Genomic DNA, 26,394 nt, shown 5'->3' on the forward strand with positions numbered 1-26,394 from the left:
CCATAGAGCCTCTGCTAAAGATAGGTGTTTTAAGTAAGAATATTGACATGATTGTATTTTTAGTTTTGAAAATGTTCCATAACTGCCAATGTCTATAGACTTGGCAAAGATCTGCCAAACTAATCTTTTCATCCTTAAAAAAAAAAAAAGGAGCAGACTAGATTAAACAAATTGGATTTTATTTATAAAAATAAAAGGGAGCACTTAATCAAAACAATTTTAAAGGGCATGTTTGTTATCAAAACAGTATATGATTTAGACAGCTGTCTTAATGGAAATAACTTTCTGTGCACTTAGAACATGTACATATAAGTATTTAACTGGCTTTTTCACAGCAGTATGCTTTTATAAAATGCAGAATATTTTTTTATTTGCTACAGTTCATGCTGCTAATTCAGTTAATTTAGTTAAGTGTCATTTCATGTTAGTCAACCCTTTGTGGTACAGTGAAAATTTTTTTGGGGGGGGGGGAAAGCTGCCTATTTTTTGTTTTTATACTTTGGGCAAAACTTACAAATAAGTCTTTATATTTATAAATAAACTTTCAGAAATAGTTTTGGATAAAGCAATACTTTTCTTAGCCCTGTGATTCAAATAATATATGGAGCATTAGAGTGCACCAGCACACAGAGTACTCGAGATCTATAAAAAAGCTTGGGAGTTAAGATAGCAGTGCTGACATATAATAAAGCCAATTATATCTTCTTAAGTTTGCTGCTCGTGACATTTTGTTTAAGGTGATAAACAGCAACTATTTTCTTCTTTCTAATATAACACGTTAAGCTGTGACTATGGGTCCTCCCCTGCACTTGCATACTTTTGCCCTGGCAGCCTTTTGATTAATGCATATATCACACAGTGCTCAGTCACATTCCAGCCATTTCATAGCCTAATGGAAAAAAGGCTGCAACAGTTCTTGTAAAAGAAGACTAAAAAAAAAAAAAAAGCAGTTGATTGCTAATTGATCTGCGATTTAAAAAATGGACTTGTTCTGCAAAAGAACCCTGACATTTTTCTGTGAGTAAATGCAGACGTTAGTCTTTTACTGAATGTTTTTTCCCTCAAGACAATGCTTTCAATAGGAAATGTCTTTTGTTGCCTGGCTTTTTTTTTTTTTTTAAAAAAGACCAAAACCAACCAAAAAAAACCAAACTTGCACTGAAATCTGATCTGTGATTTAGAATTCAGAAACAGGAACCTAGAGAGAGTTAGGCATGTGTAAAGCCAGGTTTGTATGTGGGTTTATGTGTATGGGGTTTTTTATTAAACAAGTGATTAGGAAATGGATTGATAGCTTTTGGGGAATATTTCATTTCGCTCCTTTCAAGCATTATTTGTCTTTTAGAATCATGATGAGGGGGGTATTTGTTTGCTGCTTCTTGGTGAGGGAAAGTAATTTGGTATAGGGTTTTTGTATCCAGCACAGATGAAGATTCAGTGTAGAAGGGAATTATTTGGAGAGGAGAGTACTGTGGTAGTTGGTAAGAAAAGGCAAACAGAAGGAACTAGCACAGTGCTGAAGAAAAGATTATGTAGAGGCATCTAGATACAGAGTAAGATGTCTATTTTTCTATATGTATTTATTATATGGAATATCTATTAGAAGGAATTGTGTATGTATGTGTGTATGTATTTGAATTCTCAGATATGGGGGAGGGATAGACAATTCAGAAATAATGGAATAATTTATGCACAGGAAGAGTTAGAAGAGATATTTTGGTAGCCTGCATGCTACACTAGGCAAGACATTTGCCAGCTGACAAGGTCCTATTTAGCAAATATTCTTGCTTGTACAGTGTTCTTTAGCCTTCTCTCCAAATGGCAGTATATTGTGTATACAGTTCCCTGGTGAGACATTGGCTGCCTTAATTAGTGTTTGAGCTCTACTGGATTTCACCTGTGGAATACCTTGCACAGCCGGTATCGAGCTTTCTGTGCAGCTTTTGTACTACTGCCCTTTGTTTCCTTGGTGGTTACAGGAAGAAGCCCTTGACCTTTGGTGGGTAGGATGTTTTTAGCATGTGTGGAATGGTTTTGGGGTTGGTTTTTTTGGTTTTGTTTTGGTTTTTTTTTTTGTTGTCCTGCAGACAGTAAAGTACAAGAGTAGTTGGCTCTGGATTGTTTCCTTTTATTATACAGAAGACTGACTTGCAAACTCAGAATTGAAAACATGTATGGAGGTTTGCTTTGTCCAAAACTAAAGCCATTAAACTTGTTCAAAATGTGTATTTTATTAGGTTATATGGGTTTTTCATGTGCCCATTTACCAACCAATTTTAATCTTGTGCTCAACAAGTTTGAGTCTAGCATTGTCTTTAGTGTACCGGTGAATTTGAGGTTAGAAATAGATAAAGGAAACTTCTTGACAGAATGTATCCATGTTGGTGATCAGTATCTACTGTGATTTTTTTCATGTAAAAAATGCAAATTAGCATATGTCTTGATAGCATTCTTATTAATGTTAATTAGCTCATAATGAATAAATGAAGGTTGCTAAAACTTAATGCTCAGAGATGATATTTTGATACTAGTAAGGGAGATTGACCTCAGTATCAACTGACAGTTTTAAAATTTGGGATTTTCTTTGTTGTTGTTAATACTTTAAAAATACCAGGATTCAAAATTCTAGCTTACTTGAATTTATTAAAATGAAAGATAACTGACCAGCCTCTAGTGGCTGAATTGATTTTTAGATAATGTATATGTTATATAATGCATATGTTATTTCAGGCTCAAAACATCCACTGATTTGGGGGTGTTTTGTCTGCTTGAGAATTTCTTACCTGGGTTTATATGCATTACAGGCATGATTCATATTCTTTGTTTTAGGTAGTTTCTCAAGTACTTAATATTGAGAAGTGACATTTTGCAGAAATTCAGATTGGTTAAAAAAAAAAGTAAATTTGTTGACAGTCTTTAAAAAACACCCCTAAAGCATGAGATGAGCTCTTGAAGCTCAAGAATGTAGTATGTGTATAATATTCTGCAAACATATACAAACTGGTTATTAAAATATGTTAAAATATTTTATGGTCCAAGCAGAACTCAATCTCTTAGGTAAGAGATATGACATTCATTTTTTCATCCGTACCTTTTCATTTTAATGTTCTAAGACTGAGCATCATTTTATGTTTAGAAATTAAGTGTAGTTTACTTATCAAACACTCATTCTGTAAGTAAGCAATATTTAGTATATCTGCCAAATGTGGCAGATACATGTGGAAAGATGTATCAAAATAAGTGACTATTCAGTGCATCAACATTAGTTTAGCAAAGGAGTTATTTTCATATTGCAAAATAGTCCTGTTCTCCCATTTAGCTATACAAGAGCTGCACTTACTGGATCTCTTGTGTATTGGTGATTTCTTTCAGAGAAGAACTGCTCCTGCAGTAGGAATTTAAATTTAAATGGTGTATCAGCTTTTTTCTCCTTTTATCGACTTGTGCTATTAGCAGATACATTCTGCTAATGCAAGTCAGAGTGAATAATGGGTAACTAATAAATTTGCATACATCGCTGCTGATTTAACACTGAATATTACTTAATTATGAATCTTGTTAACTCGTACCTTATTTGTATTTTGCTATTTCTTACATAGAAGTGGAAGAACTGTTAACTTCTCTTAAGCATATCCAGCATGTTTTGGTAGACCCTCAGAGCCAAGAGGATATCGCTCTCATTTTACAGCTTGTTCAAAATACTGATTTTCAGAATGCATTTAAGATACACAATGCTGTTACAGTGCACATGAACAAAGCCAGCCCTCCGTATCCTCTCATCTCCAATGCACAAGAACTAGCACAAGAGGTATGTACAGTATGTCTGATGTATATGAAACCTGTAATCATAGCTGTTGTTGAAATATGTACTTGTCAAGCTTGTCTGAGTTATTGAATGTTGAATATAAAAGGGATCATAGTAGTCACTGATTGCTGTAACTGACTTTTCCAGACTTCCAAACAGTAACCAGAAAAATATTTTTGGGATAAGAACTCCCTTTTTAGCATGGATAGATATGTAACAGAAAAGGTACTATGTTTAAACATAGGAAAAGGGAGTGGTTAGGAAAATCTAAATCTTTTACCTTCAGTATTCTTTATGCCAAGCATTCAGAAATTGTAGTTCTCTATTATTGTGACTTTCCTCTGAATTGAGCCACGTTCTCAAAATGGGAGGCATCTCTGAAAATACAGCCATACTGGAAACAAGCATTCTGCTTTAAAGTGAGCCACAGATCCCTTAATACTTAATTTCAATATTTTAATTATTGCTGTGATGGTCAGATTACGCTTAATTTTTGTCTGGCAGATGACAGCTCTCTTATAAAATTTGATATGTCTTTTAGAAATTATTACACTATACTTTTAGAAATATACTTGAGCAAGATTTTTAACTTTAATCTTTTCAGTCAGATCTTAACTGTTTGAAATACTTCTACAGTTTCAACCAGGTTAACTATTTTCTTTGAGGCTTATCCACTTGAGTATAGATGGGCAATACCTGTATACAATAGCTTTATAAGCATTATAGTAGTAATTTACAGAAAATCCATCAGATAGAAAGTTGCTGTGAACAGAATGAGTTTTCAAATGTGGCTGGATGTGGCTAAGACCATCTGAGGGGTTGCTCAATAACTTTCATTTTCCATGGCCTGGTGCATGTATATATTGCAGTGAAGTGTGGCTACACCTATGCTTTATATGGATATACATTGTTAACTTTAAACTAGCTAGCCTGAATCCCAGTATCAGTGCAAGCATAGCACTGTAATGTTTAGCAGAGCCAGATGCAGAGGCTGGGTAGCTCCAGCATTTAGCACCCAGTGAACCGAACTTACCTGTTCAAAACTGGCTGAGGTACACTACTTGGAGGACCTGAGCCCGTATATAGCCATACTCCAATTGCTCAAAGGCACATCACTCCAATTTCAGTATGGCAGCAAGTTGATTTATTTTTTTTTTTTATTTAGTATCTGGTTTTCTTTCTGCCTGAAGCAGTTTCTTTCAACAGCTTCCACTCCTTCCTTTTTCTAGACTTTAACCTTGTTAGTCAAGGAAGACAGTGCTGTAGCAAGCTTGAAGTTGTTTTGCAGAAGAAATTACTGATTCTTGAGGGACATAATTTAAATGTTGTTATCTAAAGGTGCAGTATGCTGATTAAACTGCAGCTCAGGATTTTCCTGTTTAGGTTTGTCAGTAAGGCTGTGCCAAAACCAGGTGGGAGTATTTTATGTATGAGCTTCCTTCTGGCTTATTCATCAGTCTGTAGGCTGCTGTAGGATCCTCACTAGGCTTCTTCAATGTCTGTAAGCCTGAAGGAACCTTTTCGGTTAACTTCTGTTTGTAAACTGACTTCCCCAAACACCCACTTTACACAGGCCCAGTTTGGAATTTCATTCAGATAAAAGCTAGAGGTTTTGAATCTTCATTTATAATACAGGATGTTACAGATTTATCTTTTAAGAAAGCTGTTTTTTCCCCTTCGTGGATAAGATGTCCTTTTTATTTGTTGCTTAATAGAAATTTCCAAGAAGAAAATACGCCAAGGAAAACTCTAGGTCTGTTTTCAAACCTTCATATTCCTCCCCATCCTCCCTACCTCTCACCTTCACAACACCTTCTTCTTGTTTTTTCAGGTGATTTGGTAAATCCTAAAATCAGAAGGTGATGCAAAGTCAGTTTTGTGTCTCTTAGCAATCCATGAAGAACGTTAAGCATAAAGAAAATAATTTCTTTAATCTAAGCTTTTTAAACAATGCAGTTTTGTCATCACCCAGGAGGTATTATATAAAAGGCAAATGTATTCCTGTACTCATCTTGATTCTTCCTTTCCCATCTCTGTCACGTCCAGCTTTGAAATTCCTGAAAAGTCAATATATTGCATATGTCTGTTCCTATTTTCAGATGTAATCTAGTTTCATGGTGATTCACCTTCTGGTGTGTTTAAGTGACTTGTATTTTGCAATATGTTAAATAGCATCCTGAAATGATCGAGCTGGAAATTCAGGACAAATATTTCTGTGACTGATGGAAGTGTCTCAAGAGGAACACCCTGAGGCCTCTGTTCATGTCATTCTGTACTTCCTAGTTTTGCCTGGATAGAAGATCTTATGCTCATTTTTCAGATCCTTTATTCCTTTTGGAAAGGCTTCTGTATTTATGGTAGCAGGACAGGAGGAAATTATTTGTGTCTGTCTTGCATGCCCAGGTTTTTTCTTGTACTGTAATTTTTGGTTTTGTCTTTTGCTTTTTCCACCCCTAAACATAGGCATGAGAAGCTCCCCAAAAAAGCAGTTTGTTTACTTACTTCAGGGTGGTTTTGAAAAGACATTTGGAAAAGGCTGCATTTAAGATACTGATAACATCTTGATGATAAAAGCGACAAGACATTACAAGAAAGAAAAATAGCAGATACATGCATAACAAATTTTAAATGGCAGGTAATGCTAATGTGCATATTTTAGTGCACAGGTCATCAGTGACAGTGTATAACTCTGAAACTGTTTTGGAGTGCATGTCCTAATTTAAAGCTACAGACATGTTTTGTTTGAGTCTTTATGGTGTTGAAGATAACCTGTTCCAGGGCTCATGTCTCTGTAGCTCTAACAGGAAAACACACTTTGCAACACAATTTCATATTGCAGCATGAAACATCTTCCCTTTGAAAAAAAAAAAAAAATAGTAAAAATTAATTAAACTATACTTTTGGAAGTGTGTTTTGGGGGAATTATCATTTACCACACTAACCTTAATTTAAAAAAATCTGTTTTCATTTACTCTCTAATTGATGACTTTCTTTTATAAAATACAATGTGTATGAATGTTGTGAAAGCTTTTTTGAGTTTGAATTTTTTAACCATTAATAATACATGAGTGTGGAATGGTACCTTTTTATTTTCTAGTCCTCTTTAGGAAAATCTTAAAATTGGTAGTACAGTTGTACAGGTAACTTTTCCCACCGATTCTGATAACCAGGCACCAACAACTCAAGATTTTTCCTTTTATTTTTTTTTTAAAAAAGAAACTTTAATTGAATTAAAAAGGTGGAATGAAGCACTTGAGCTTAAGGAATTTATTTTAGAGAGCTAATCTTCATGTAATGTGGTATACTCCAAGTCTTAAATAAAAATAGACAGTAAACATCAAGTGTAATTAAATTGATTTTTAAATCCACTTAAACTTGACCAAGATGGGGGCAAGGATTATGGGAACATGGTCTGAATCTTGACCTTGTAAGAATATTTGATGCAGCATTCCAGACAGTTTGTAATTTTTGGCCTGTAACAGTATATATCAAATACCTCAAAAATGTTCTTGTTATTAAATATACTTAATAGGCTCAATTTATATAGGCTATGTTTCTAAAGGTTTCGGACTTGCTACTGTTCACTTCAGCAAGTGCAGGCAATTAAACTACTAGAGCAGTACCTCTGAGAGGATGCACTGGAAGCTTGTCACTTCTAAATATGCACTAAAATGCGTATGTATATTCCCTCTGACAGTCTGCTCACCTGAGACTAAACAAGTACAGGATTTTGCAGGTGCGGTTAAATTCTGAATGTTTAGTATCATTCCAGTGTGTGTCCCCATGGTACATGACTCCAAATTGCGGTGCATATAATGAAACCAAATCAATAGCTTTTGGGGGGCTGCTTGAACTAAAATTAACATAATTACCAATAAAAACTAGGCTGAAGAGTTAAGAAAATACTATTATTACCACATATTCAGTGTGAATTGCCTGTGCTATCTATAGTGTATCACTTCTGGAATGACAGCCTACATTCAAATTTCTTCATCTGATAAAACTATGGGATTCATTACCACGAATTACAAAGGCATCTGATATGCAGCAATACTGGTGTAATAAGTGGTGTGTATAGCAGCCTGAAGCTTTCCTAGTGCTTCATTGCATAAACAAATAATAAATACATCTTTCTCTAAAAAGGCAGGTAGAGGAGCTGTTAAATTTTTGAATAATTAAAATATTCAAAGCAGAAACTTGGATAAAGGATATTCACTGCACACAGAATGACTGGTTGGGCCTGGTGGCTCTCTTTTCCCATGTCAGATCCCCAACCTCTGACCTTGCATTCAAAAGGTTGTCTTGCTTGCAGGACTTCAAGTTGCTTTCTAAGTAGGTTTTCCTGTAAAAGGATCATAAAGATTGGATAAATAAGGCTTTAAAGCTTCTTGTAGCTTCTTCAAGAAAGGAGTTGAAAGTCCCTCAAAAGTTAGAGACCTTAAATAAACCTCTATGAGAGAGTATTGTGTAGAAGAATCTCTTTCAACAGAGAGGAAAACCTGTTAGTGAAATATATCCTTTACAGTGCTTTGTCTGATATACAGCATCCCAAAATTCAAGCTAAGCCAGGGATAATAGCTTTCTCGCCAAATCAGAGGTATGACTGAAGTCAGGCCTCTATAAAGCTGAATTCTTTCTACTCTCTCCAGTATTAAATAAATCAGTTAAAAAAAAAAAAAAAAAACCAAGACAACAAATAAATCTGGCTTCTTGTTTGACTATTCTAAGCCATACTAGGTTTGTTCACCATGAGGCATGTTCTAGAGATGTCAGAAGGCTGTTGGAGGTTGTGCCAGGTTTATTGCTAAGCACAGGAGCTTATTCCACGTGACGGTGTTTGGTTGGCAACGTAAGGATCTTGCTCCATGGGACCAGTTTGTTTAGTGACTTCTGCTAGAATTTAAAGTTATCTTTACTGTTTTGAGGACTGTCATCTAGTAGTATCCAAGAGAGTTGTCAGCATTTCTCTAGATAAATGCTCCTAGGACAGAGGCTATTCAGACCTTTAGATATTGTTAGATCACACAAAAAGCTTCATTATTTTCGCTTCAGAACTTGTGATTTCTTGATTCTCTGATGTCACATTGCCTCATCCTTAAGAGTAAAAAGCTCTTGAAATAAATAGTTTCCATCCCACCTAAAGCTGCTGCTGTGAAATGTATAATCTACTCTTGATGTGTCTGGATTCGTTTGTGCTTTTGGACTCGTGCGCCTTCAGACAGATTAGACCAGAGGATAACGGGCATGGAAAGTATCTTCCTCAGCCTCACCTTTAGATAAGAAGGACTTCCCTGCTTCTGGCTTTCTCTATAAGAGTACCAGTATTTGCAAGAGATAATGGCAAAGGCTTTTTTGGTAACAAGAGAATGCAAATCTTTTTTGGCAACTTAAGGTGCTTGAGCAAAATCTGTCCTTGTGTTAATATGGATTATTTTGGAACCCAGGTCTGGCTTTCTGGGACTTTTTGAAGTTTTGACTCATACTTTCTGAGGTAGGGGCTCCAGAATGCATTGCAAAATCTGTCTTGGAATCTTTGGTCTTGCTGTTGGTGGAAATAGTTTGGGTAAAAATACACCATCTGCTTTTAAGGAAAGGGAAGGCTAGTCACATAATGAGAAGTTAGTCTATTATAAAAGACGCAGCATACTCACATAATAGACTTCATTGAGACTGATTTCACTACCATGTTCCTTTCTAGAGTTTAATTTTTGTGTGTGCATCTTTGTGGTAGCTGAGTTTGTTTCCATTCTCTGGTATTGACAAATCTGTGTGATGCACTGAGTACCAGCTTAGATTTGGTAGATAACTACTGGGAGTGGTCATGTGCTCTCATTGCATATTTTCCTCATGTGTACAAGCTCAAGTTCAGTCAGTCAGTGTAACAGCTATGTGGATATACTTTACTTTCAGTAAGATGAATAAATGCAACTAGGGCTTTGTGGTTGAGTAGGGGAGGGTGGATTTATCAATTGCTGGGTAGATTAAGAGGTTTACTACTTGATTTCTTTTTAGGTACAGAGTGTTTTGAAACCCAGTCACCATAAGGATGGGCAGGAGCTTAATGCTTTACTGAATGCCCCTCACATGCAGGTAAAACAAAAATGAAACTTTTAATCTAATGGATGTATTGATGCTGTTTTCAGTATAACTTATTTTTTGCAAATGTCTTGGGCTGACTGGGCAAGGATGGATTTTATTCTTCAACTTGTGCAGATCTCTCAATATTTTTCTAGGGTGAGGAGTTTCCAATTTCCAGCAACTAATGGGAATTTCTGATCAAGAGTAGTACATGATTATATTCAACCCTTGCTACATTCTACATGTATTACAGGGTAATTTGCACATAAACAATGTAGCAGTAGATCAGTAGGGTCAGGGCAGCACATGAGCTGCTTTGCTTATCTGTTTTCTTCTTTGACAGCTGTTTCATGCTTATCATAGGGTGCCTAAAGGGAATCTTGTCCTCTGGTGGTGATGTAAATCCATGAGTAGTTTTCACTGCAGTAACTTCTAATGTCTGTATCCTCAGTCATGTACATAGTAAACCAATGTCTGGTTTTTTTAGGAAGGAGAAGCTATAAGTACAGTCACAGCTGTGTGTTCAAAATGGCTTTTTAATTTTTTTCCAGTCTGAAGGGAAAGTTTGGAAAGTAGTTTGTGCTGCATACATAGTTATGATAAATGATTTTTTTTAATTGCTTGAATCAGTTTACAATATTCTGTTACCTGCAAAGACTACTCAAACTGCAGAATTTCATTGAACTCTACTATTTTGTATACATATAAAGTGTGAATTTTTCTGTAACTGAGCTGATTTTGTTTAACACCAGGCACTTTTACTGGCTCATGATAAGGTTGCGGAACAAGAAATGCAACCAGAGCCTGTGACAGATGAAAAAATTTATGAGAATGTTGGTGTGTATGGAGGGGAGACAGTTAAAATAGTTCGCATTGAGAAAGCTCGGGATATTCCATTGGTAAGTACTGGTACTCAGTTATATGTAAAAGAGGTAAGCTTTTTTGTCCTTTGCAGATTGCTAAAAAGTTTTGGCGTTTGAATGTGGAGGTGATGTTTAACTTGTAAACACTCTCCCTTCTCTCCAAAATGAGAAATAGTTGCAGACGGTAAACTTGTGTGTATCTTCATATAGCAGTAGCCATACTACCATTTAAAATCTGTACAACTTCTGTCAACTTGGGTTTGGACAGGACTTCTTGACAGAAATCGCTATGTATCCCAAGCTTTGCTGTAGGGGAGCTTATAGCCTTGTGCCAACCACATTTTTGGGGGTTGTTTGGGGTTTTTTTTATCAAATCATCTTCTGTTTTGCATCTTTCAAATAAGTGTTTCCTTAAGAATATGTTTTTTAAAAAATCATGAATCTTATGGTGTGGCGCAATTCAATTCTTCAATCTTTAGTGAAGCTTGAAGAATTAAAGCAGTGGTTTTCTAAACTGGAGCATTGGGTGTATGCATCTGAGCGGTTACTTGCATTTTCTTTCAACATAGCTTCTCCACTGGCTTGTAATACGTACAATAGATGGCTTTGAGTTTCATATATATAATAAATTCAGAATGTGTTGCTGCTATACAGGGTGCTACTGTTCGCAATGAAATGGATTCTGTTATCATTAGTCGAATAGTGAAAGGAGGTGCCGCAGAGAAGAGTGGGCTGTTACATGAAGGGGATGAAGTTCTGGAGATTAATGGCATTGAGATTCGTGGAAAAGATGTTAATGAAGTTTTTGACTTGTTGGTGAGTTGGACACTTCTTGTTTTCCCTGCAAAAAGTATTCCTTTCATAAGACTGAAGCCTGTTGGCTCTGCTTGTCATTTGTACTCATATTTAGCATTAGTTTAAAAGTATTTTCATTCTGATAGCTATTGTTTATATGTGGAGGGCCATTTCAAGTTTTCTTTCCAATGCATAGTGTTATATTAATAAGTATAATGGCAGTTATCAGCAAAAATTAAGCCTGTGAATGTGGAAGAGTCAAGCTATCATCTTGAGACTTGCTTTTAATGATTTCTAAGAAAAACTTTTGTTTAGGTCTGAAAAGCCATGATTTTTCATGTTTGTCTCTGAGTCTGCAATTAATAAATGTGTGACTGTGGGATTGTGGTAGTGTCTGGCTGGCATGGAGGTAATTTTCTTTGTAACAGCTTATATGATGCTGTGTTTTAGACCGGTTTTAGACTGTCAGCAGTGGTGACAACGCCACCAGTGTTTTAGCTGTTGCTGAACAGTGCTTGCACGGTGTCAAGGCCTTCTCTATTTCTCACTCTATCATCCCATCTGCAAGTAGGCTGGGGGTGAGTGAGAGGTTGGGGGGGTACACAGCTGGGACAGCTGACCTGGATTGACCACAGTGATATATCATGCCATGTAACATCATGCTGAGCAGTAAAAACTGGGTGGTGAGTGATTGCCTTTGCATCACTTGTTGGGTGGGTTTTATTCGCTGCCTTTACCTCAACTCATAAGTTTTCTTGCTTTTGGTCTTCCAGTTGTCTCTCCCATCCTGCTGGGGAAGGGAAGTGACAGAGTAGCCTGGTGGGTGCTTAGTTCCTGGCCAGACTTAACCCGCCCACAAATTGTATCACTCAGGCCCTTTACATGACTACTTTTTTACTCTTTCCCTCCTGATAAAAAATCTTTTGTCTAGCAGTTTACTGGCATAGACATTTTTCTGTTTGTTATACTTTTACCATTTATGACAAACATACCTCAGTTCAAAAGCAGCTAGTCAAAACAACAGGCAAGAAATCCATCAGGAACTACTAGATGGAAGTACTGTCTCTCAAAGGCCCTGTGAGGTTGAATGTCAAAAGCTGGGAATTACCAGTATTTTCTGTTGCCCAATATTGTTCTTTTCTCATGCTTTTCCTTGGCACCTGTTGTTGATCAGTGTCCAAGATGGGACACCTGGAACCTGGCTATGAATCTTTGGTCTGATTGCAGTGGGCAAGACCATTCTGTCAAAGTGAAAACTGATGAAAATGACAAATCTTTTTTTAAAAGGAAGTAATGTCTAACTTTGATATGAAACATTGGAAATATCCACTAGCACTTATTTAATAGGGTCTTTGGGGGAAAAATGAGAAACCTATTTAATAAATCTTTTAATTAGTTGATAGATCTATGCTCTATAGACAAAATCAGGACAAAGACCTGGGTTCTGCTGTAGGTTCTATTATTGTAGGAAGAATAGGCAGCAATACTTATAGATGAAGTTCTCATGCTACAGTAAGACTGTAGTTTTTAATAGACAATTTCCACATTTAGTTGGATTTTCTTTCTGAAACTTGCTGTCAAAATTTTTCATCTAATGCCTAGAATGAGGTCAAGTGGAGGGAAGGAAGTAGAGGCAGAAATGTGTGGGGTTTTGGCTTTTTTAAAGCCATTTTAAAAGATTCTTACAGTTATTTGAAAAGCCTTCAATCTCCGTGTGGTTTTGGATCAGAGATCTGAAATTCTTCATGCTCTGTAATTGTCTGCATTGCCACCTGGTTTTTTTGTTTGTTTTTTGTTTTTTTTTAAAAGCCATATCCTAGCTTCTGAAAAGAGTGTTTTGCAGATGCTTGACAAATAATTCAAGTCTGGTAGTTTCGTTCTCTGGAGAGAGCTTGTTCTGCTCTTGAGCAGCTCCTGCAACCTGGAGTTACAGAGTAAAAGATTTAAAACCACAATGCATTAACATAAGAGCAAATCACTTGTGGAAAATTTTAAAAACCCCATAAACTTTTAAAAATATATTTTCAAAATCATTAATTTAAAATAATATTTTTAATTCTTTACAAGTTGTCTTTTGTATTTTGTAATGTAGAAGTGAAATTTTGAATCTCTTCAGTCCCCCAAAATTACTTAAAACAAGCACAGAAGGAAATTACTTTCCTTAATTTTGCCTCACCACTTGCTACACAAATGATACTAAACTTGCATGACTTTGGGCAAGACTATTCACACGATCACTGTGAAATTCTATGCATTCCTTGCAGAACTATGCATGCTGACTGAAATTTGTGGGCTTTCCTTTCCTGCAGCTTAATTATGTTATGCTCAGTTATATTTACTTTAAGCCGTAGGTCTGAATTTTTTTATGCATATGCTTTCTTTTACGCAACATAAATCGTTGTGTTACAGTTCATGATATGATGTATAGGAAGTGAGACACCTGGAGACCTTGTCACAGATTGACACTTGCATTTTATCTAGATACCTGTTATGTGTGCAAACACACTCTGTGTACAAGAGTATGCAAACAAATAAGAATTCTTTAAAGCCAGGACTTTTATTATGTTTTACTTTCTTAGGGGTGATTACAGTATTGATATTAAGTACTTTACAGATGCAGGATTTGAGTGTTAGTGACATTTTTAAACAGTGTTTTGTATACTTCAATGTTAACTGCATAAAATCATAGTAGAAATGTTTAGATTTGAAAACACAATTCCACTTCAGCAATTTTAAAAGAAACTAATAACCTTTAATATATTTTTTCTTCCCAGCATAGATCCACTTGTTGGTATTTTTGAGCAGAACAAGAGAATATTATTCTCCATTTCTCCTAAGTCTCTGCTTGACAGAATTGCAGCTGCTCTATTTCAAATAGAAATAGTTTGTATAATCAAGAATGCTAGGCTTTTAAAATCTGAATATCAGCATTTGGCTTTCTAACCTGTCACTGAATCAATGCATCTGTATCTGTACTATACCTTTTAAACCAGTTAAGGGGTAGATAACGTGCTAGTAGGAACAGCCTTTTATGGGAATTTTTGCAGCATTTTCTACAATATGTTATTTATTAAAATTCTTAACTGTAAGCCATATTTTGATACTGTATATGAAGAGTCTTATTTTTCATCTCAGGCTGACATGCATGGTACTCTGACCTTTGTCTTGATTCCCAGTCAGCAGAGCAAGCCACCTCCTGCGAAGGAGACAGTTGTAAGTAGCTCTACAGATGTTCTTGAGCTTGGTGTCATATACCTTGTTTTTCCAGTAATGTGTAGAAAGTTCTCCGATAGGTCACATTGTGGAACAAAACCAAAACTTAGTTGTTTAAATTGGTTTAATTGTTACCAAACTAACACCTGAATTAAGTGCTGAAAATGATTGATGGTGTTAAGCTGAAACTCTTAGTATGATTTTAACTCAGTTTCTAAAATAGTAAGAAATTGTAAAAGTAGAACTGCTTATGCTTCTGAAATTCTATTTTGAAATACCCAATTTCTCTATTTAAATATATATATAAAAATTGGATTGATTGAACTTGCAAATATGCTTTAGGAGGAAAAGTTTGTGTACTGGAAACTTTGTTCCTTATCATTTTAGCTAACACACTTTTCTTGAGATAGCTTTACCAGTTTGAAGTAAGAAGGCACCAATTTATTAGAGCCAAACAAAGACATTAATGATTGGTAACAAAGTAAAATATTTTACCAGTGAAACTTAACCTAAAACCCAGCAAATGTGTTTCAATCTGTGTATATATTAGGTATTTTAAACAAATCAGAATCTCTCTCATACTTTTTGAATGCAAAGAACTTAAATCAGTAGTTCAGGGGAGTCTGCCTCCTAAAATGGTGAGGAAATTGCATAAACTTCAAAATTAACAGAAGTTGAATTCAGGCCTTCACCTCCAACCTAGCACAACTGTGTCTTATCCATTGCTAACCTATGTCATGAGTCCATTCCTGTATGCCCCAGATAAATCTTCCACTTTATAGAACCTTGGGGGTTTTATATATTGGAGTTCCACTGCTGTCACAGGAAGATGAATTTTTCAGAAGTCACAGGGGTTTTTTCTTCTGTTTTTACATTTGATCTTCCACAGATACATGTGAAAGCACATTTTGACTACGATCCTTCTGATGACCCTTACGTCCCCTGCCGAGAGTTAGGCCTGTCTTTCCAAAAAGGAGATATACTCCATGTGATCAGCCAAGAAGATCCAAACTGGTGGCAGGCATACAGAGATGGAGATGAAGATAATCAGCCATTGGCAGGCCTTATCCCTGGTAAATAAATCTCTAGAAAAAGCCTGACAGCCAGTTGTTCCCATAACTACAGGAGCAATATTCTGGTTTTCAAAGACTCATATACCCTTAAATATCTGTGACTTTGAGCCTTTTGCAACAGGGCCTACTGCAGGTTATGTAATTCACTTACTTAAAAGGTTGAGCTTGTAGAGGCATCTCCACGTATAGATGTTACATGCAGAGTAAAGCTACCATTTCCATTGCAGTTCACCTTGCAAGAGCTACTCTGCTCTGCCTTTATTCCTCAACCTTGGGGACTCGGTGGATTCAGAGTTCCCTCTGCTGGCTACGGCAGAAGCTAAGACTCTGCAGAGGAGAGCAGCTGTTACATTTCTTTCTGTATGGGTAGTCTATCTGAAAAATGTTTCTGTTTTGTGGTAACTTTTCTGCAAAGCAAAGAGCTTCAGTTACTTGTAACAGTCATGCTTCCTTTCTGACTGTTGGGGCCTGTTGAGTAATAGGGGTTTCAGACAGTGAAGTCTGTGTAGAATTTTTGCATTGAAATATGTCCTGCACTCTAGTTCATTAAAGATCTGCTGATCTGTTAAACACAGTGAACAAAAGACTTTCAAATTCCATAGGACATCGCACTGTTACTTTATGACGTTTGAGTAAGTTGAAAGGAACGGTGATTTAAATACAGGCTAATCTTTTTCAAGCAGAAGTAAAAAAAGATTTCATATCAATAGAACACATTTAACGTACAAAAATAATTACAAAACCGTATCATCATAGTGGGGAAATATAGTCTTTCCAGTCATTTCAATTTTGCAGGCAAAACTGTCCAGAATAATACAAATGCTTTGCAAGCCTTTCTTGATGAATGTATTTTCAAAGCAATAAACAAGCATTGCAGCAATTTTAATTTCTCTTTTTAAATTTCTCTTATGTCGTATTCTACTAGAACTTTCAGAGATGTAGAAGCTTAGGAAAAAGTCAATACAAAAAAGTATGTAAATTATTTCTAAACGTTAACTGCTTTTGTACTTTTTTCCTAAATGCATTAAGGAAAAAGTTTTCAGCAACAAAGAGAAGCAATGAAGCAAACTATAGAAGAAGACAAGGAGCCAGAAAAATCAGGTTGGATATATGCTTTCCAAGGAAAAAAAAATAATCTAACTCTTATAGAGATGCTAATTAGTGATATCTGGAACCTTGTCATTGTAGAGTTGCAGAAGATTCTTCTGTTTTCTGTAATACAAGTGGGATGATTCTTTGAAATTCTTCATGTAAATACAGGTCTAAATTTAGCACTTGGTTGTATAAATCACAAGATTTTTTCATAACTATGTACAATGTAATTAGGATGATGGAGAATTTGGAAAGCCCTGTTTTTCTTAAAGAATTTTATCTGCTATAACTCAGTTGAAGTCCTTGGCATGCAATATTTGCTTAGTACACCACACTGTTTTAATGAACTGAAGTATTTTATGCCTTTTCAAAACTGCAGAATAAATTCTCCACGTTAAAGGTCCAGTTAGTGGGTGGGATAGGAAGCTTTTTACTCTGTGGGTATTTGATTGTCGTGTTTTTTATTTTGCTTAGGAAAACTCTGGTGTGCAAAGAAAAACAAAAAGAAACGGAAAAAGGTTTTATATAATGCAAATAAAAATGATGGTAAGCAATGTCTTTTGCATGGTGTGTGCACTTATAAGCAACTATGAAAGATTCTACAAATACCCTTGTGAAAAGAATGCTGAAATTCAGGATATGATGTTAGAAATACTGCCTGATGTTCTGTTTGGGAGCAGTAGTATGGTTTGTAACAGTGTTTAGTGAAAGATGTAAAAGAGGTGGCAGAATTTGTAGGGTCATTTACTGTCTTTAATAAAGACCAGGTGATAGAGGTAAAAAAACAGATAGCTTTTTAGGCGTGGAAGCACTCATAATTTTACAATGCTTGAACCAACTTATTATGGTTTTGTAATATCATCTCACTCTGCGTAATTAAGTTTAGTAAATGCAAACTTTTTCCACAGAGAGTTTGTAGGCTATTTATGCCATATTCCTACAAAAGTACCTTGGGACGGGGATAATGATTTTTGTGGTTGAGCATAAAGTGTTATACTTGTACTAGAAACTTGTTCCTTGGCAAGAAAGTTGTTTCTTGAGTTTATGATACTACTTATATCAGTAGTAAGTGGAAACACATTTTCTTTCTCCAGAAACGGGGGGGCGGGGGGGAAGCCTCATCTTACTGGACCAGTGGTGATCTTGGGGGTTCTGTTGCTTTGGTGACTCACAGTTAGATGCTGGGCAGAGCGTCAGGAGCTGCATGAAACCTGATTCCTCGTGACAGGCAATACATGCAACTAGCAGTGAAGTATGTTGTGACCATTTTATTGTTTCTCTCTCAAGATTATGACAATGAGGAAATTTTGACCTACGAGGAAATGTCACTGTATCATCAACCAGCAAATAGGAAACGGCCTATTGTTCTGATCGGCCCACAGAACTGCGGCCAAAATGAATTGCGGCAGCGACTTATGAATAACGAAGTGGATCGCTTTGCCTCCGCGGTTCCCCGTAAGCAGATACAATTGCTTATTCTGAACATTGCAGACAAATCTTGTGTTGAAAATAGCAGTTAGGAGTTTGGGGGTTTTAAGCAGGATATAGTCAGCTTTTGGATAAAGGACAAATAAAGTTACATCTTGTGTGGCAAAAAGAAGCTTGAGTAAGTCAATGCAGATCCAGTGTCCCAACGCAGTGTTAGAGAGACATTATAAGACATCCATATATTTCAGTTTGAATAAAATTGGAGTTACAGAAGTTTAAAAAAGTTTGATACATTGGTCAAATGTACATATCCTGCACAAAAAATTTAGGTGGCTTTAGTGCCTTCCCAAACCACTTATGTTTCAGTGAATTTTATATTTTTAAGATCTAATGGTACCCTAAATTAGGTTTTCAGACAGCTTAACAATATAACTTACTATAAACAACTAATAGCTGTTTTCACATCCAGAATGCAGCTGCAAAGGTGAAACTGTTCCCTTTCTTGTTGACTTTTTTTTCCCTCTATATAATGTAAACAAGACCTCTGAATGTAGGTTCAGCCTTTGGCAACTTAATCTGCCCAGGGATATTCTAGAAAATAAAATACTTGCATTTCTTGGATATTTCAAATGCTTCTTTTTGCCTGGTTAGCAAATGAAGAGAAATACTTATTTCTCCTCTTCAGTTCTACAAGTGTATCACTGTCTCAATGTCTTTTTTTGTTGCTCTTGTTTGTAGATACTACTCGGAGCAGGCGAGAGACTGAAGTAGCTGGCAGGGATTACCATTTCATTTCCCGACAGGCATTTGAGAGTGACATAGCTGCAGGGAAGTTCATTGAATACGGAGAGTTTGAAAAGAACCTCTATGGTACTAGCATAGACTCTGTGCGGCAAGTAATCAACTCTGGCAAGATATGCCTTTTAAATCTTCATACCCAGGTATGGCAAAGCTGTTTCCTGTTGTGTTTTAATTGTAGAAGGTACTGTGACAGTCTAAAGAGCTGTAGTTGATTCATATAAAATGAGTGTGTTTTCAAAGTACGTTTTCATATTTATTCCAAATTTTCTTTCAGTGATGTTCAGTTAACTCTGTTTAGCGTGTTATGAATACAGCTTGCTTGTTCCTCCTGTGGAAATATACACATGTTCTTTATCTGTGCTAAAGGTAAAAGGGGCCTTGGTTTCCAGATAGTTCTCACCAACTTTAAGTATCTGAATTGAAAAATTAATTAAAATAAGATTTGAGTGTCTCAGGCTTCCATATGCTCTGTGAGCTCTGAGGTTTTTGAAGATGGAGAGGAAGTTGTTTGTGATTATACTTGGAAACTGCATTGTGGGAATGCTTATGCAGTTCCATAACAGACAGGATTAAAGTATATCACATAAACTTTGAAAACAAATTTGTTTCTTGTTCTACACAGTTTCAACAAATTGAAAAGCTCTTTAGCTGTGACCTTTTGATTATGGACAAAGAAGACACAAACTATGCATACAGACCTCAACTTGGAAATTTAGTCAAATGTGGGAAGAGGCAGAGCCCTGGAACACAGCCCATTTTCTAATAGATACAATATGTATGAGGTCTACCATTGTTAGGGATGCTCTAAAAGAAGCGCTGAAACTCAGACACATCAGTAAAGTCTGGTAGTATTGAAGCTATAATTAGTCATCACCAGTTGGGACCATGTGATACTTTACTAGGATAGCTCATGGGTATCACAAACCATGTAATAAGTTGAAAATTTGTAACGCTTGGAAAATTGATCTAGTTCTGTGGTTCTAAAAAATTATTACGGAGACATAATTGTCCCGAGATACATAGAAGGAACCTTTTGGAAAATCAAACTACAGTTTGGTTCTTTTTTTCCTGTCTCTTAATATAAATGTAATCTGCCAAAAAAAAAAAAAAAATGCTAAGCATACAGTAGTAGTGCATCGGATACCTTGTATTTTCATCTTCAAAACAGAGAGGTTAAACTGTGGTATTTAAAGACTCTTCTGTCTGTTCAAAGCTGATACCATTCCTTAGCATTGTAAGGAAGCTTACTTCAATGTAGGTGACTTTTTTTTTTGCTTTTGGATACCAAATGATCAGTTTAGTTATGAAGGATATTCTTGAACAAAAGTAAATGTTTGGCTTCCATGAAGCTGAAAAATGTTGGAATATCACTTTCATAGGAAAAGGTGACTGAACTCTGAGTGGTGGATGATAATACTGTTATGGTTAATTATACTGCTGTTAATATATTGTACAATTGTCATCGTGCTTGAAGAATATCTTAACAATTATGTGGCTAATGCATTATTAAATGCCCTTTTCATGCGTGGAACTGTTAAATATTTAATAAATCCTATTTCTGCAGTCACTGAAGACACTACGTAATTCTGACTTGAAGCCATATATTATATTTGTTGCACCACCTTCACAAGAGAGATTACGTGCTTTATTGGCCAAAGAAGGGAAAAACCCAAAGGTAATGTGTCTAACACTTCTTCTGAAACCATGCTGTTTTTTATTTACAGATCTGGAATGGTTTCGGCAAACACATCTGTATATTCTTTATTTGGAATTGGGAGATGGTAACTGTACTGACAGTAGATGGGAAGCAGTGTAGTTGAGATCTGTGTGCTCCAGGTTAGTAGGCAGGCCATACTAAGGGAGGGGCTCAGGATGCTTTTGCCTAACTGAGAGGTATGAGGCAAGGGAATCCACTGCTAATTGAGTAATCCTGGGGTACAGTGTCTTAGTTGGTTTCCCTGCATTCGGGTACAAAAATATGACCCTTTATTTCAAAACTGTGGAAAACCCAGCTTTGTCTTGAAGAAAACCTGAGAGTAATTCTAGGGGGCAAATGATTATTGTTTTTCTTTTGAGAACTTCTCTGTCCTTGGAAGAGCATTTACTTGAAAAGGCATTCCAAAACTCTTCAGATGATTATTTTAATTCTTGATCTTGTAGGATCACTTTTTGTGTTTCAGTCAGAGTTATGTGAAGATCTCAGCTTATCCAGTTCAGATTGTTTAGTTAAATGACAAGTTAGTTCTACAGACTCAAATTCAAACCAATAGATTAAACCAGGATGTCTGAAAGCTCAGAAAAGGCCCTTATCAGCTTGAGAGATACAACATGGTTATTGCTAGGATAATGAAATACCTTGATCTTCAGCTTTTCAACTGAAATCTACCCTACAGTGGTTGGTGGGAGTGCTTTGCCACCCTAGTATCTTCAAAGTACTAATTGAACATAATGCAGTTCATACTGGGGAAGAACAGTCTTCCCAGCATAACTCAAAGGGACTCCTGATATGCCTGTTGTCAGGAATTATAACTCACTGTGATCTGCGGCTGTGTTGTTTTGCTCTCCGTGTGTGATGCCAGGGTGATGTGTTGCCTGGATGCAAGAACTAGAACTCCATTAAAGTCCAAGTCTTAAAACAGAGGGATGGACTTTTTTCCCCCTGAGTCAATATCATACTCGTTAAATGAGCATGTTTCCTCCTTCATGGTTATGCAATGAATGAAACTTTATTTTACATAACTACTTCATCTTATGTATGTCCTAGGTTTTTTTATTGCAGTAGTCAAGGAATCCATTTGCAATAAAAATTCAGAGACTGTTATTGGTGTTACACTATGTCTGTTTTCTTTCTGATTAATCATATTGGACATGTATTTATTTCAGTTGGGTAAATGCTATTGTATTAAACCCCTTCCCCTGATAAAGAAAGGGGTATTTCTTGTATGTACGTCTGTAGTGGCTTTGATTTTCTTAAGTGTATATAACACATAGAAAAAATCTTGAAAGCCTGAAGTCCCTTTTGAAAATATCCCCTTTAGAAAATTATCTCAAATTATACCAGAATATTCCTTTATATAATACAAAAATAAGCTGCAGAAGAGAAAAAAACCACACACTTTTAGAAGCCAAATGTAAGAAAATTCTGAAGTAAACCAAACCATTTCTACTTCTCCCTTTGCATTATTTATCTACATCTGCAGTATTTTTGCTTTTGATGTACTCTCAGCTCCCAAATTGTTTTCCATTTTCTGCAATGTCACTTACCCAATGCTGTGGTGATTCGATCAACTTCAATGTATAGCTCTCACAGTGGTTCTCATTGCGGTTCATTGGTGAAAATATGTCAATGATAGCTGTTGCCTTGGGTTGTTTGGTGGAGTGTTGTCTTGTTCTACACCATTCAAACTTTCTCTCACACTGTCTCTGCCATCTCCGGTCTTTTTCAGAAGGGTGATGAGCTTAGTAACCTAACTTATTTTTCAGAAACGTGATTTAAGAGCCTTGGTGAGATCAATGTTGTAAAATGAGCAATGCTAGATTTTTCCTCATTTACTTCAGTCTGGGACAGTTATTTACTGTTACCACTTACAGCCAATCGGAAAGGATTGTCTTGAGTGCCCTTTGCTTCAAATATGTATCATGGTTCAATGTTTTTTGCGAACTTTTCAATAGTTTGATAAACAATACCATGAAAATTTGTGTAAAAAAAACTTTTGCTTTTGTTGTTACCTTTCCCTACTCTGTTGTTGTCGGGGAGAAGCTTACAGACGTGCACTAACTATCCGCTTTTGCTTCTAGCCAGAAGAGCTGAGAGAAATCATAGAGAAGACAAGGGAGATGGAACAGAACAATGGCCACTACTTTGATACAGCAATCGTGAATTCAGATCTTGATAAGGCGTATCAAGAGTTACTTCGGTTAATAAACAAACTTGACACAGAACCCCAGTGGGTGCCCTCTACCTGGCTACGATGAGAGAGCAATTCCAAGGGACAAATGGACTTCAATCTAGTAATCTTTCCAAGGAGATTGTGTGTAGGTCTGCCCGATTCTAGTATAAATGCGTGTGAGCTCTAGACCTCAGTGGCTGCATCCTTAGCCAGTGAAATTGCGTATTACTGAAAAAATACGCTAATCAGCTTGTGAGCCAATTTAACTGATCTAAAGATTGTCCAAGCTTTCTTCTCTGTGGTCTAGAAATGGAGACCTTGGAGTAAATTCTAAAGCTTTAGATAGATTTGTTTTTTTCCTAGCAACTACTTTTTATACATAAATCCACCTTTTTTTACCTAGAATCAACCTTACGAAATCAAAGATTTTAAGTGTGTGTGTGTATATACAGTCCATGCTGTCACATAGTTATAATGTGAATGTTATTTAACACTTAACTTAATGACTTTGTGGGACATGATGGTAGGTTCAGTAGCATAGTTCTACAGATCGTTGGGTAGAGAACCTACATGTGAAAAACATTAATATTAATCAGAAATCGCTCTTGTTCAAAAAATAGAATGAAGATGCTGCTCTGGTCTGGAGCTGCCTTGCGAGGCTTGAATTAACATTTTAATTCTCAAACATTCCACTTTCTAACAGCACTGTAATTGGGAAATGTGTATAATGTAAATATTTCAATTCTTGCGTCTTTTTAGTCAGACTTTTAAAATCAGATTTGACTGCACGTTAATTTTAGGTCCAAAGATGAGTATTATATTGATCTTTTAGATGTGATATTTTTATGGAATTTTCTTTAAAACATACTGACTGATTGGAGTTGCTGTTTTCCACAGATCTGTAGAGATATTTAGAAAGGCAGAGGTTATATTTTTGTGAAAAATAGATAGTTATAAGACATGCTACTTAGAAGTCAACTGAAGTTCTCATGTTTTATAACAGAATACTGACTAAAATAGACTGAGGTGCTGAACATTGAAGATAGTGGGGGTTTTTAATCTCTGCAAATGGTTCACCTTGTGCTGGTTGGTCTAAGGGATAACTAACTGGAATTAAAATAGCTGAATGTAGCTACCATTTTATAAATAAGTATTGCCATTCACTAGCTAACATATTGTGCTGCATTTGCTCAGTACTGCAGTGAAAGTATGTGTAAACACTGGTAACTGACTGAGAAGTCACAAGAAGGGGGAATATTTGTAATTGTGAAACAAAAGACTTGAAACAGGTGAACAAAAGGCAAGGTCTGTCTCCTAGTGTGTTCTGCAAAGCAGATTGGAACATCTCTGCATCCTGAAATGATTCCGAGCTGTGAAGGTTTAATAACTAAGGCTATGCGGGCATCTGCAGCAGGGCTGCTCTATCGCTGAAGCTAACTGAATAGTAGTATCTTGGCTGGTTTGGGGCAGCACAAAGAACCTTGACTGTGAATATCTCTAATTGTAGCCATGGTGTCTCTTTGTTCCTACAGGTAAAACACTGGAGTTACATCAATGTGTAGTTCGCACCTGTCTGATGTTGAGGGTTGAAAAAGTAGTTGATTTTTTTTCCATGCTGTCTTGCATATTTTCTTTCTGCAAATGTTAATGGAACAAATTCACACCCGTAGATAAATAGAGAGCTCGAAGTATACAGCAGATACAAATAAATTGTCAGGTAGCTTTTCTAGTTACTGAACTAACATTTGGTACAGTTTTGCATTGAAAAATGGAAGTAGAGAGTGTATTCCCTGTCTTGTTAGAAAGCAAAACTATTTGCTGTTTAATTAGTATTTAGAGCTGAAAAGCAATTAAGCAGTAAGTATGACCCTTCAGAAAGAAAGGAAGGGGTTGGAAACTTAATATCTTTAGTTCAATTCGGTGTTAGAAATAATGTTCTAGCTGTTGTGCCTAAGAGCTGGATATTCAAAATAAGGGCTTTTTGCCTCACATTGCAGGCACGCTGTCAGTTTAAATCCATAGTTTATGACAACTACAATGTTCATGTATATTGGATTAGTCAGTGTTTCATAGATGGCAAAATAGTGTATCAATTCTACCCTTTTTTAAAGAAAGATGAGTGTAGATGTGATTAGGCTTTTTGCTATTGTCCTCTCTCATAGTTGGATGAGAAGGTGGAAAGCAGTAAAATGTGTAAGGGTTGTAACCTAGCTCAGCTCTGTGGGTGCTGTCCAAATTCTGCAGTCACAATCAGCTCAAGATGGTTGCTGAAACCCCTTAGGTAGTTGGTGTTCATAGGCACCGTCAGTCACAGTAAATCACGCCAATTTGACTAATATTTGACTGTTTGTCTCCCTGGTTTTTCTGAAATGGTGTACAAAACCAGCTTCCTGTACAAACAGCTTTTGAATGTAGACAAGAATGTTGCTTGAAGTTCAGCTCTACCTCTTAATTCCCAAGGCATGCAGTACTCGGTGACATCCATGTAGATAGGTGCTGTCATAGTTTATAACCTATGTTAGTTTTGTCCCCTTCTGAACGGAAGGCTTGAGCAAGCACCGAGAAACGTACCTGGCTGTCCATCTGCTGCCAGTGTGGACCTGGAACTACCTTGTGTGAGAAATTATTCTGCCTTCTCTAATGAAGAATGTGTTAATTCCCTTGAGAGTAAAAGAGAACATGCAAACTTCACTGGTGAAACTCTTCAACCTTATACAGGGCTTTGTAGTGAGCTGTATCAGACTGAAATGAGGTATCTGCATTTTGACCAGTCCAGACTTTAATTAAGTGTTAGCTTCATAGAAGAATTTTTGAATGTAATTATATGTGACTTTTTAAAAATGTAAATGGGGGGCTTACTGCCTTAATTAAGGTAATTTTACTGAGACCTGTGGTTAGCCCCACATTGTACTTTTATACATGTATCTGCACTCTGTATTTGAGATATCACGAACTGCACACTAATGTAAAAATGTAAAATATTTCTAGATTTAAAATAAATCACTGTACAATTTTACTTCTTGTAGTGGATCTTGGGAGTCTTCTTTCTGCCATTTTGCTGAAGTGTGAAAGATGCTGTGACCCATTGGTGCCCTAGAGGATGTTATCTGTTCCTTCTGACACCGTGCATCCAGTGGGAGAGGTAACATGTCCTCAGACTGACTTTCTTTCAAGTTGGACCTGTATCTTACAACAGTGTGGATTTACTCAGCTGTGCTGCCTTCAGCTTCAAAGGAGAAAAGAAATGGTCTTGTGCGTCATACAATTATAAAATGACTTTTTAAAGGTGTTAATAGAAATTCATTTCCTTGCACTTAGCCTGCATCTGCACTTAAGTGGTGGATCGTGTTTAAAAC

At 36.3% G+C, this 26,394-nt stretch overlaps 1 protein-coding gene across 1 annotated transcript in view; it reads left to right on the forward strand.

The window, feature by feature from the left end:
• PALS1 (protein associated with LIN7 1, MAGUK p55 family member) overlaps positions 1–26,054 on the forward strand; it is a 58,196-nt gene extending 32,142 nt beyond the window's left edge. The window contains exons 3-14 of the mRNA XM_075754179.1: positions 3,600–3,808; positions 9,818–9,895; positions 10,636–10,782; positions 11,401–11,562; positions 14,677–14,754; positions 15,644–15,827; positions 16,857–16,928; positions 17,394–17,465; positions 18,207–18,374; positions 19,086–19,288; positions 20,713–20,823; positions 22,947–26,054. Coding sequence (XP_075610294.1) covers positions 3,600–3,808; positions 9,818–9,895; positions 10,636–10,782; positions 11,401–11,562; positions 14,677–14,754; positions 15,644–15,827; positions 16,857–16,928; positions 17,394–17,465; positions 18,207–18,374; positions 19,086–19,288; positions 20,713–20,823; positions 22,947–23,123 — 1,661 coding nt within the window. The 3' untranslated portion in view covers positions 23,124–26,054. The remainder of the gene's footprint in view (positions 1–3,599; positions 3,809–9,817; positions 9,896–10,635; positions 10,783–11,400; positions 11,563–14,676; positions 14,755–15,643; positions 15,828–16,856; positions 16,929–17,393; positions 17,466–18,206; positions 18,375–19,085; positions 19,289–20,712; positions 20,824–22,946) is intronic.
• The last annotated feature ends 340 nt before the right edge of the window (positions 26,055–26,394 follow it).

This window comes from Balearica regulorum, chromosome 5 (assembly GCF_011004875.1).
Source record: "Balearica regulorum gibbericeps isolate bBalReg1 chromosome 5, bBalReg1.pri, whole genome shotgun sequence".
Classification (NCBI taxonomy): Eukaryota; Metazoa; Chordata; class Aves; order Gruiformes; family Gruidae; genus Balearica; species Balearica regulorum.